The 12697-nt window shown below is 39.9% G+C and overlaps 1 protein-coding gene across 2 annotated transcripts in view; it reads right to left on the minus strand.

The window, feature by feature from the left end:
- Positions 1-227: 227 nt before the first annotated feature.
- RIPOR2 (RHO family interacting cell polarization regulator 2) overlaps positions 228-12697 on the minus strand; it is a 270446-nt gene continuing 257976 nt past the window's right edge. Inside the window, exons 22-23 of one of the 2 annotated variants that reach the window (XM_069730892.1) lie at positions 4892-4982; positions 228-1272 (exon numbers count right to left, since the gene is read on the minus strand). In XM_069730892.1, the coding sequence (XP_069586993.1) occupies positions 821-1272; positions 4892-4982 (543 nt within the window). In that variant the 3' untranslated portion in view covers positions 228-820. The remainder of the gene's footprint in view (positions 1273-4891; positions 4983-12697) is intronic. The other variant, XM_069730893.1, reaches the window with a different exon arrangement.

Consider the following 12697-nt stretch of genomic DNA (forward strand, 5'->3'; position numbering starts at 1 on the left):
CACAGCCATTAGAACTTTTTTCCAGAGAACCTTGGGGATGTGAGCGAGGAACAAGGGGAGCGTTTTCATCAGGACATTAAAACAATGTAAGAACGGTATCAAGGCCGGTGGGACTCACATATGATGGCTGACTATTGCTGGAGCTTGATGAGAGACAACCCAGAAGCTGTACATCACAGATCAGCCAAGAAAAGAAAGTTCAAATAACTGCCATTTGCCATTCATCTGTGTGCCATATATATGTGTTTTTATATTTTGTAGTTTAATTCTGTAAGTATATTTGATTTGATGTACATAGACTTTGTAATCTTTGTTATTCCTTGACTAAAAATATACAAAATGTACTACCGAAAATCATATGTTTTTATCATAAAACATTAGGAGTAATTTTCATCAAAAATTGAAAATATCTCGAAATCCTGCTGTGGTAGCCAAAAACGGAGTTCATATTCGTAATTAGCAGCCAAAATTGACTTAAAATATGTTTTAAAACCTTTTGCCAGAAAAATTGTGTTGACCAGTGTTATCAAAAACAAATGAAAACAGAATGGATTGAATAAAAGAATACAAAACTTTGGAAGTTAAGAAGACATGCATACACTGGTGGTGGTTTCTAGTGTCTTCTGTCAGTTCAGCACTAAAGAATTGTGGGTAATGAAGAAAATCTGAACCAAACATTAAAATGCTAAGATTTATAACAAATTCACATTGGCCAATATACATTAACGCAGACATTATCAATATTTTTCCACTGAATACAGCACCAACTTCTAAGGGCAGATCTAATCCAATTCCAATACTCAATAGTAATCAACGAACACTAAAGAGCAGTGGCTGTAGCTGGGACTGTGTGCTCTGCTATGGTCGCAACTTCTGGAGTAGTTTCTCCCAGGCATTCATTGTGTTGCTTTCCATCTTCTGTTTCTAGAGTTACTTTATCAAGGCATTCATGTGCCTGCTCTCCATCTTCTCCTTTTGGACCAGCATTCTGTAGACCTTCATGTACCCACATTACATCTTCTCCAATTGAAGACGCTTCCTCTGGACATTCATGTGCTTGCCTTCCATCTCCTTCTAGATCAGCTTTCTCAGCACATTCATGTCCCAGGCAGTCATCTTCCCCTTCTGTAGCAGCTCTCCTAGGACATTCATGCGCCTGCTTTCCATCCTCTGTGTCCAGAGGAACTGTCTCAAGGCATTCAGATGCCGGTCTTCCATTTCCAGCAGCAGGTGCTCTTTGAAGAATTTCATATGCCTGCCTTCCATCTTCCCCTGGAAATAAAAAGAAGACAGGGTCAGTCAACTGCATAATATCAGGGTTACATATAGCTGTGCCTCTATATGTATGTATGTATATATATATATATATATATATATACACACACATACATACATACTAGCTGAAGAGCCCGGCGTTGCCTGGGCATAGAAAATATCTGTGGTTAGTTATAGCACCTCACATCTCTCATTCCCCCCTCACTCCTCTCATTCCCCCTAACACTTGTCATTTCGACCTCACATCTGTCATTTTCCGATCACTCCACTATTTTCCCTCATTCCTCTCATTTTGCACTCACACCTTTTCATTTTCACCTCACACCTCTCATTTTTACCTCACACCTCTCATTTTCACCTCACACCTCTCATTTTCCGCTCACACCTCTCATTTTCCCCTCAGTATATACATGTTTGTCATCTCCCTTATATATAATATACACCTGTATGTCATCTCCTGTATATATATATATACCTGTATGTCATCTCCCCTGTATATAGTATATACCTGTATGTCATCTCCCCTGTAAATTGTATATACCTGCTGTATGTCATCTCCTCCTGTATATTGTATATACCTATGTGTCAACTGCTCCTGTATATAGTATATACCTGTATGTCATCTCCTCCTGTATATAGTATATACCTGTGTGTCATCTCCTCCTGTATATAGTATATACCTGTATGTCATCTCCTGTATATAGTATATACCTGTATGTCATCTCCCCTGTATATAGTATGTACCTGCTGTATGTCATCCCCTCCTGTATATACCGGTGTGTCATCTCCTATTATATATATAGTATATACCTGTATGTCATCTCCTTCTGTATATAGTATATACTGTATATGGAGTTGTTTTTTTCTTGTCCTCTTTGTTGAGGCTTAGTTTTGCACAATTTTGTGCATGGTATGAAGACAATGTGGTTATCTGCTATTTGTGTTATACATTGAGTAAGGCAAATCCGTACATCAAAAAACACATGACAATCCGCAAAAAATCTGCAAGTAATCCGCAACAAATCCGCATCAATTCCGCATTAAATCCGCAAGCATTTTGGCCTGCATTTTCTGCCAAGAGATGCACATTCTGTGTGTAAAATTCCACAGGCCTATCCGCAACGTGTGCACATACCCTAAGGGGTTGCAAAAACAGTCTTGTTCCCCCCCACACGTCCTGGTAAACTAACAGTTAATGTTTTACACTCGTTTGCTGCTATATGTAATGTATATCTTATACAAGTAGGACATTAACCGTTTGCATTCAGGGCATTACTATACATGTGTTATGTCTTCCATGCTGTTAAATGTATATATTTCTCCGGTGTCATGTTGTGTATACAGGGAGAGTGCAGTACCAAGTTAGCTCGCTAGAGGGGGCAGATTAGGATTAAACAGTAGGATAGGAACAGAGCTTAGTAGTAAATAGTTAATGTTCGAGGGGCCAGCTGGGACAAGATAGGAGTATTTTCTTGTTAGAGTCAGTGTAGCCAGGGAGCTGAGACAGGCCAGAGTGCCCAGGCACTCCCGTAAGGCTCTAGAGCCCGGGGCAACACAGTGGGCCCCGCAACGTTCGAAGTAAGAAATCAGCACGCCAGAAGTGCAGCAGGTAGCAGCTTGCTGCTTGGGCTGATGCCCTTATACCGGCTGTGAAATGGACAAGGGAACTCCTAAAGGTAGTCAGGCCGGAGAGGGAGGACGCTGCGATACCGAGCGGGACGGGACGTCCCGGGAACACAATAAAAAGCACAGGGAAAGCAAAGGACATGTGCTGTGTGGAACCTAATGTTGATGCTGTAACTAAAAAGGCAAAGAAAATATGCTGTGTGGAACCTAATGTTGATGCTGCAAAAGACATGGATGTGCTGAGAGAAGAAACCAGTAAAGTTATCTGTTTTAAGTTGAACGTGAACTCTGTCTCTATTTGTGCAAGAACACCAGCAGCAGAACTTCAGCTGCTCAGATGGAACCCTGACGGTCCGGATGATGTAGCTGAAGATACGCTAAAAAGGGGACATTGTTTTCATGTGATGGAAGACAAGGGCGTGTGTAATCAGATACTCTCTGCCACGACTACGGCCCTGGCGTTCCCTCACAGAGGACTAGGTGGGGCTCATTATTTTGTATGGGGGACTATATGGGGCCAATTATACTGTATACTGGTTGGCTCGTGACTTTGTCCAAGTTCTTAATTTTGGACCTTTGTGTGTTTGAATTTGACATCCCTGCTCCAGATAAACATGTTAGGTTAAACTCGATCAACTGGTGTCTTCTTTCAACCTCTAAATTATTTGCTGCTGTTATATTTGTTTTTAACCCCTTAGTGACCGAGCCAAATTTTTGAAATCTGACCAGTGTCACTTTATGTGGTAATACCTCTGCAACGCTTCAACAAATCCCAGTGATTTTGAGATTGTTTTTTCGTGACACATTATACTTTATGATAATGGTAAATTTTGTTCAACATTTTTTGTGTTTATTTATAAAAAATATGCAAAATTTGAGAAAAATGTTAAAAAATTAGCAATTTTCTAAATTTGAATGATTATCCCTTTAATCCAGATAGTCATACAACAGCAAACCATTAATAAATAACATTTCCCACATGTCTGCTTTACATCAGCACCATTTGTAAAATGTTATTTTATTTTGTTAGCATTTTAGGAGGTTTAAAAATGTAGCAGCAATTTTTCATTTTTTCAAAGAAATTTACAAAATTTATTTTTTTAGGGACTTATCCATGTTTGAAGTGACTTTAGGGGTCCCATATATTGGGAAACCCACAAACGTGATACCATTTTAAAAACAGCACCCCTAAACATATTGAAAACTGCTGTCAGGTAGTTTATTAACCCTTCAGGTGCTTTACAGGAATTAATGCAAAGTGGTATGACAGAAATGAAAATGTGTATTTTTACCACCTAAATGTTGCTAACTTCTAAACAGATTACTACAGCCGTCAGACTCTAAGGCCACTATTTGGTCATGAATTGCCATGGCAAACATCAGGACAACAAAATCATGATCTGAGGGCACCAATTGTGACAAAGAAGAAGCCCCCACACTCTGTTAACCATTTATAATGATGTAGTCACTATTGACAGCAGCATCTAAGGGGTTAAACAGATTTAGATGGTGCAAATACTGATCGTGGCTGATACAGCAAGTTGTCAGCTATAGTGTACAACCAACAGATGCTGGATTGTCATCTGTATGGGGAGGCTATTCTCTTATATCTCAGGTCAGTTAAAAGACGTATTGGCGGTCATTAAGGGGTTAATGGTCAGATAAATGCTTTAATTTATTTGCAAGACTGGAAAGAACATGTTACAGCACACTACAGAAACATTTTCATTCATTTTGTGGTCACCACAAAGCAGTTATTCTGGCTATACATATAAGCATGGTTCAAAGGTCAAATGACCTCTTTAAGCTGCAATTGAATCCAATTTATAAACCAACGTAAGAATCCTTCAAAATCAGCCATTAGTTTGGACATTTCCTAAAAAAATATAAAATCTGAGTACCTCAAACCATGTCAAGCTCCTATACAATGACACTTTATGCCTCCATTTACAGCGATGGTGCACTTAGAAGGTGTGTATAATTGACTTACCTAGATACATCAATGTCTCAGAAGCAACCTTATTAAGCTCTTCATTATCAGACTGACAGATGGTGACAAGAATATTAATGCTTTCTTTAGCCTAAAATACACAAAGTGCACAAGGTTACATAGTTGACATATGTTGGTTGAGTTCAACATTTATAAATGTACAAAACTTTCATGAGAACCAGAGGAAGGTGATGAGCACCCGTAATGTACAGTCTAATTGTCCTACAAATATGACATTTGTCTTCAATCATTCTTTAATATCTGTATAACTGAAGACATTCTTGGATATTAAGGTTCAGGATATTGAAAGATAAATATAAAAAAAAATGTTTTCCACCACTGACCAATACCAATTTCTGAAGTCTTGTTTTTTTTTTTTGCGTATTTTTTCAGAAACTTTCTTCCTTCAGGTGTATAGTTTGACCCCTTGTACTTTAGAATGTTGAATACTCCAAATTTCAGTCCATTTGTAGAATCACAATTCAAGTCAATACCCTGATAAAATGATCAGGAAGAAAAAGGGGCAGGCATGATGTTCTGCTAAAAGTGCCTGGAAGCAGTTTATTCACCTTTTCCTAACGGCAACAGAAGCAGGCTCGGTCAAACTGAGTGTGCATGTGTTTGAGGTGGAAAAGAATAATTACCGGACCAACATGCAATTGGTCGATAGTTATGGATAGTCTTTTTTCGAAAAAATTTGCAGTTCTGAGATTGGCAAGTTATCCCCTTCACAAAGTGATGCGACAAATTTATGGTCCCAATTCATCAAAGCAATTTTGGCAGAATTGCTGTGAAAAGTCACCTTGTACAACTCGGAGTTGCGCAAACATTTGGTAACTTTTACTGTTTTCACACCAGTTTCTCTGATCTTCATCAAAATGGTAGGGCTGGGGCGGAATGGGGATACAACGCCATAGCTTGTCAAATTCATGATGAGCTGTGGCACTCTTTACACCAGAAATCTTATTCCATTACCTGACTAAAGTAACATATGTGACAAGGCGCACAGAGGTGCACACCACTTGCCAGTCATTCTTGATTCATTTCGACATGTGTGCCTCTTAATGATTCATGAGTATCTGCCTCCAAACAACCCCTCATCAAACCGGTGTGAAAATTGTAGTTTTTGTTGAATTCGGGAATGTGTGTAGCTTGTGCCTCAATTCTAAAAGTCTGTTGTGCAAAAGGACCAAATGCAAGGTACAAAAACAGTAAGAGTATATATATATATATATATATATATATATATATATACATACATATATATATATATACACACAGATTTTTCCTAAGGAAAGGTTATCAATATTAATGTCCTTTAAACCCCCTTTACGTTTTTTCCTTAGCTGAATCCATAATGCCTTGTCAGCATTATGTATTCAGCTAAGGAAATTTGTAGTTATTTGGAGGTTATTTGGAGTTCTCAGAAGGGTGAGATATAAGAATGACTTCACTGGAGCTCTATAAAAGTACTCTGTTATAAATATTCTACTTTACATAACTGAGGACAGCTATTCAAAATCTTCACTTTTGGTAGTTATTTTTTAAATTTAGAAATGCTTTTCTTGAACTCCGTTCTTTACAAGAATTTACATAGGTATGAGTGTGTTTCAGAACTTGGTTTGGATCAGTTCCATTTTTTATCCTGCCAAGATCAGCATGTAAAATGTAAACGCTTGGTCTTAGGAATACAAGAACAGGGCGCTAGAAGATAACCGTCAAAGAAATAACCTTCAAGAAGACCTGTAGACACATGCCCATGCCACCTGGTGAGCGCCAGACAAAGCACGCATTGGTGCAGCCAATAAACATCTAACAGACTCTACACTTGATCTGGCACCAGGATTTAACTATTTTTTAAGAAATTAAAACTCATACACAATGGGACATTATGCGGTTGTAGGCAGTGCCAGCCACGTAGACAGCAAACTACCAACAAGCCAAGAGACTTGCACAACTAACTTTCATAATCTCATGGTGATGTTACTTAACCCCTTAGTGACCGAGCTAAATTTTTGAAATCTGACCAGTGTCACTTTATGTGGTAATAACTCTGTAACGCTTCAACAAATCCCAGTGATTTTGAGATTGTTTTTTCGTGACACATTATACTTTATGATAATGGTAAATTTTGTTCAACATTTTTTGTGTTTATTTATAAAAAATATCAAAAATTTGAGAAAAATGTTAAAAATTTAGCAATTTTCTAAATTTGAATGATTATCCCTTTAATCCAGATAGTCATACAACAGCAAACCATTAATAAATAACATTTCCCACATGTCTGCTTTACATCAGCACCATTTGTAAAATGTTATTTTATTTTGTTAGCATTTTAGGAGGTTTAAAAATGTAGCAGCAATTTTTCATTTTTTCAAAGAAATTTACAAAATTTATTTTTTTAGGGACTTATCCATGTTTGAAGTGACTTTAGAGGTCCCATATATTGGGAAACCCACAAACGTGATACCATTTTAAAAACAGCACCCCTAAACATATTGAAAACTGCTGTCAGGTAGTTTATTAACCCTTCAGGTGCTTTACAGGAATTAATGCAAAGTGGTATGACAGAAATGAAAATGTGTATTTTTACCACCTAAATGTTGCTAACTTCTAAACAGATTACTACAGCCGTCAGACTCTAAGGCCGCTATTTGGTCATGAATTGCCATGGCAAACATCAGGACAACAAAATCATGATCTGAGGGCACCAATTGTGACAAAGAAGAAGCCCCCACACTCTGTTAACCATTTATAATGATGTAGTCACTATTGACAGCAGCATCTAAGGGGTTAAACAGATATAGATGGTGCAAATACTGATCGTGGCTGGTACAGCAAGTTGTCAGCTATAGTGTACAACCAACAGATGGTGGATTGTCATCTGTATGGGGAGGCTATTCTCTTATATCTCAGGTCAGTTAAAAGACGTATTGGCGGTCATTAAGGGGTTAAACATATACAAATTAATTTCTTGTTTGGAATGGTAAATCTAACAGAATTACATTTACTGTTGAGAGTTTCCTATTTCCAGACTAGTTTCATATTTAAGACTTCCGTTGTTCTTGTGTCTGATTCTATCTGTCCTCCTCACCTGCCAGTGGTCATACGTTAATAGACTCACTGCAACCTGCTTTACATGGCTATGGGTCCAGCTATGAGGTATTAAAATAGTGCGGCATCGGTAATAGATGTCTGCATAACGACTGCTGATCTAAACCTGAACTCCACAAATGTCTACGGTTTGATGGGCACGAGGACAGGGTCAGTGAATCTAGGATGCATAAGTTATTAACCTAGACATTCCTAAAATGTAGCATGTTTATCCAGTGGCTCATGCAGTTTGATTAATCTGTATAATGTTAAAACTTTCTAATCTAAGTTTATACCGCCTACTAATTGGCTTAGTTTGTGCCAAAAATGTGCACCACAATTCTGGCATATTGTCTCATGTTAGGTCACACTCTTTTCCAATAAACTACACCCCATCTCACTTACACCAAACACCTGTCATTGGAACAGTCTTAAAGAGAACCAATCAGAAAATTATCTACAGTTTAAATCAGGTTTTTCTGGTAAAAGAATTCTTTTGTATTTTTTGGCAATGTTTTTTTTTTCTTATTTTTTTTTACATATCAGTCACAACTCTGTATTAAAATGAAAATAGAAATCTTGCAATTTTCACACTTGCCAGTAAGCCTTTTTTTTATACTGTAACTTCTTGTTGGCTTCAGGAAACAACACATGTACATAGCCACACTGCGGAGACGCTGACTCTATCTTTGGAATTGAAGTGTCTAATGAGCCTGTGCAAAGGTCATTATGAAGAGAGGGAGAGCAGGGGCAGGTGAAACATCTCCCATTGTGATTGGTGGATCCTGTGTTATTAGATGTGTATACAGGTGTTACCTGTCATTGTAAACCTGCATTGGATATTATGGTGAAAACTCTTCCTGAAACTACAGGAAGAATGAGTAAAAAAAAAACCAAGTGGCCAGTGTGAAAATTGTAAGATTGCAATTTTTTTTTCTTTAGTAAAGATAGTGATATGAAAAACAAATTGTCAACATTAAAGAAAAAACATGTGACTTGAGAACCTGATTTTAACAATACATTATTTTCTGATAATAACATCCCTTTTAAAAAAAGTCAAAAACATATTAGAAATATGTTGCCAATCATAAAACAATTTTTGGTGCAATTTATGCCACAATTCTGGCAAATTTATCTTGCTTGGCATGCCACAGTACGTATAAAGAGATAATGACTAGTGATGAGCGAGTATGCTCATTACTCGAGATTACCGAGTATGCTTGGGTGATCTCCGAGTGTTTTGGGCGTGCTCGGAGATTTAGTTTGTATCGCCACAGCTGCATGATTTGCGGCTGCTAGACAGCCTGAACACTTGAGGATTCCCTAACAAACAGGCAATCCCCACATGTATTCAGCCTGTCTAGCAGCCACAAATCATGCAGCTGTGTTCTTTTGTTATCGGCACCGCTCCGGTTGGTCTCCAGCAGTTTGTGACCTGCAGATCGCTACAGTGTTTGCTAGGCGGACTGAACGTCACTTCTCAATGTAAGTTTATGAGAGCCAGAACGAGGCTCTCATAGATTTCCATTGTCAGCTTGCGACCATTAGCTCTAACTTCCAGTCAGTCAGGAGAAATTGGCATAAGATGGCAGGGCGGGGCCGAAGCGGTACTGGGAAAAGCAGAGGCCAGCAACTGGTAAGTATATTACTGGGGGCAGGGAATATGGATTAGTGATACAACGTCGATGGTGAAATAAAAAAACCCCGCAGGAGTGGTGCTTCAGCCACAACCACATTACATATGTGAATACAGCCTTAGAAATGTACCTAGGTATAAATCTCCACTATTCCTACAGAATTTTTCTACTGCAGTGTGGACATCACCTAAAACACGACCGCTTTAACTTTCTTTTATTAATTATAACTAGAATTACCTTCCTGATGTCTTTTGCTCCTTTTTCCATGGAATCATAACTCTGATAAGCTTAAAGGAGTTGTCCACTACTTGGATAACTCCTTCTCATTCCCCATTAAAATAAAAAGGTGAATATGTGTTTTTACTTTAACAGGGTCAAACATGGGAAATCAGAAGGGGTTGTCCAAACGGTGGACAAGCACTTTAAAAGCTGGGATCGGGTATGGTCTAAACTGCCGTTCAAATCTCAAGACAATGCTACAATGCTAACTAATGCATCATAGAACCATAGAATGTAAAAATTGGAAGGGACCTCTAGGGTCATCATGTCCAGGCCCGGACTGGCCATAGGGCAGTTCTGGCATTTGCCAGAGGGTCCGCCCCCTCTGCAGGAGCCCCTTTGATGTAGTGACAGGAGCCGCTCAGGAGCAAGAGAAGGAGGCGCGGCCTCAAATGGTCTTTTCATGTGAGCAGTAGCAGTGCTCATAGCGGGGATAATTTACATACATACCTCTCCTGGAGGCTGCGCAAGATCCACATCTTCACCACATCTGCTGTCTGTAGCACCCAGCCAATGAAATCAAGCAAGGGAGCTACAGAAACCAATGAGAGGAGGTGGGTGGGGCCAGTGCTGAGAGGAGAAAAAGACTATGGAAGATTCCAGCACTGAGCTCCTCCAATAGAAGCTCCAGCGTTCCCTCCTCTGCTGTATCAGTGCTGGAGAATGCAGGCCTTAGAGAGGAGGGCTCAGGCCTGTCTGTGCAACCACTGCTCTAGCAACGGACCTGAAATCCCCTGCTCCTAGGAAGTATCATCAAATGAGGAAATCCAGCTGCCTGCAGAAAGAAGAGTATATAGGTGTTTACTCAATGTGTAAAGTGGGTATATGTGCAAGTCATGTGTCTGTAGTTTGAGTATATGTATATATATGTACTATCATTAAATGTATATATATGCACCTTATGTGTCTGTATATGAACTGTATGTGAGTGTGTGTCTGTATATATATATACATATATATATATATATACATATATATATATATATATATCTACATATACACATACATACACTGTGTATGTACTGCAATGCTACAGAATCACGACCCCCCCAGGTTGCCCACCCTTAATTTCTGTAACTTGCATTTGTACTGCCCTGTGTTGCAGTTTTGTGGAGTCAAGTCTATTTTTAAAAGGAACTTGTCACCAGTGTTTGAGTCTTTCAACAAATGCCACTGCCTTTATCTGCTCTGTGCTGCATTACACCGTAAATTGACTCCTGACCCCCTGTTTACCCCAAACAAAACATTTGAGTTGCTCCCACACTTTATTTAAGTGAGGCTGGTCGGGCGACATCTCTGTGGTCTGTGCGCCTCCTTTCTGCTCCTAAGTGTCGTCCTTCTCTGATAAATATGGATGACTTGTCATCCACATAGCACAACAAAACCTTACGCCTGCACAGTAGCATCGCCGTCCCACGCAGGCGCACTTTCACTGATGCTGGAATAACATCTTTTGCCACATCTACTATATAATTGTCTAAGGGTCACGACCCACGACCATTGCCACGACCGATCAGCGACGGGCGCAGTCCGGCGGCAACATGGCTCCTTCCTCCCTGCAGTCAGTGCCTGCTCCGTACTCCCCTTCAGTCAGCACTCACACAGGGTTAATGGCAGCGCTAATGGACCGCGTTATGCTGTGGTGTAACGCACTCCATTAACGCTGCTATTAACCCTGTGTGACCAACTGTTTTACTTCTGATGCTGTCTATGCAGCATCAATAGTAAAAAGATCTAATGTTAAAAATAATAAAAAAAAAATAAAAAATCATCATATACTCACCTTCCAGCGCCTTTCCCGCTCCTCGCGACGCTCCGGTAACCAGTCCATGCATTGCAATCTCGAGAGATGACGACGTAGCGGTCTCGCGAGACCACTACGTCACCATCTCGCGAGACCGCAATGCACTCTTGAGACCGGAGCGCGCGAGGAGTGTCGGTAAACGCTTCCTGGATCCAGAGGCCAACGGAGGGTGAGTATATACTGTAACTATTTTTTATTTTAATTCTTTTTTTTTTTAACAGGGATATGATGCCCACATTGCTACTGTATATAATACGTGGGCTGGGCAATATACTACGCGGGCTGGGCAATATACTACTTGACTGGGCAATATACTACGTGGCTGGGCAATATAGTACGTGGCTGGGCAATATACTATGTGACTGGGCAATATACTACGTGGCTGGGCAATATACTAAGTGGCTGGGCAATATACTATGTGGCTGGGCAATATACTACGTGGCTGGGCAATATACTACGTGGCTGGGCAATATACTACGTGGCTGGGCAATATAGTACGTGACTGGGCAATATAGTACGTGACTGGGCAATATACTACGTGGTTGGGCAATATACTACATGGCTGGGCAATATACTACGTGGTTGGGCAATATACTATGTGGCTGGGCAATATACTACGTGGGCTGTGCAATATACTACGTGGATATGCATATTCTAGAATACCCGATGCGTTAGAATCGGGCCACCATCTAGAATACAATAATGTGCCTTTCTCCACCCGCAGAGCAAAGTGGATGGGCAGCCGATGCTACTGCACAGGCGCAATGTTTTGCTGCACTATGTAGATGACGCAGAACGAGTGGTCCACACCAATCAGAGCCGGAGGACGGCGATTAGTAGCAGAGAGGAGGCGCACACACCGCAGATGGTTTGGGGCTATACAGCGGAAGGCAGGAGTCAATATACACATTTGTGTAATGCAGCACAGAGCAGATAGCAGTGGTGACATTTGTTGAGAGATTCAAAAACTGGAGACAGGTTCCCTTTAAATTT

This window comes from Ranitomeya imitator, chromosome 6 (genome assembly GCF_032444005.1).
Source record: "Ranitomeya imitator isolate aRanImi1 chromosome 6, aRanImi1.pri, whole genome shotgun sequence".
NCBI classification, from domain to species: domain Eukaryota; kingdom Metazoa; phylum Chordata; class Amphibia; order Anura; family Dendrobatidae; genus Ranitomeya; species Ranitomeya imitator.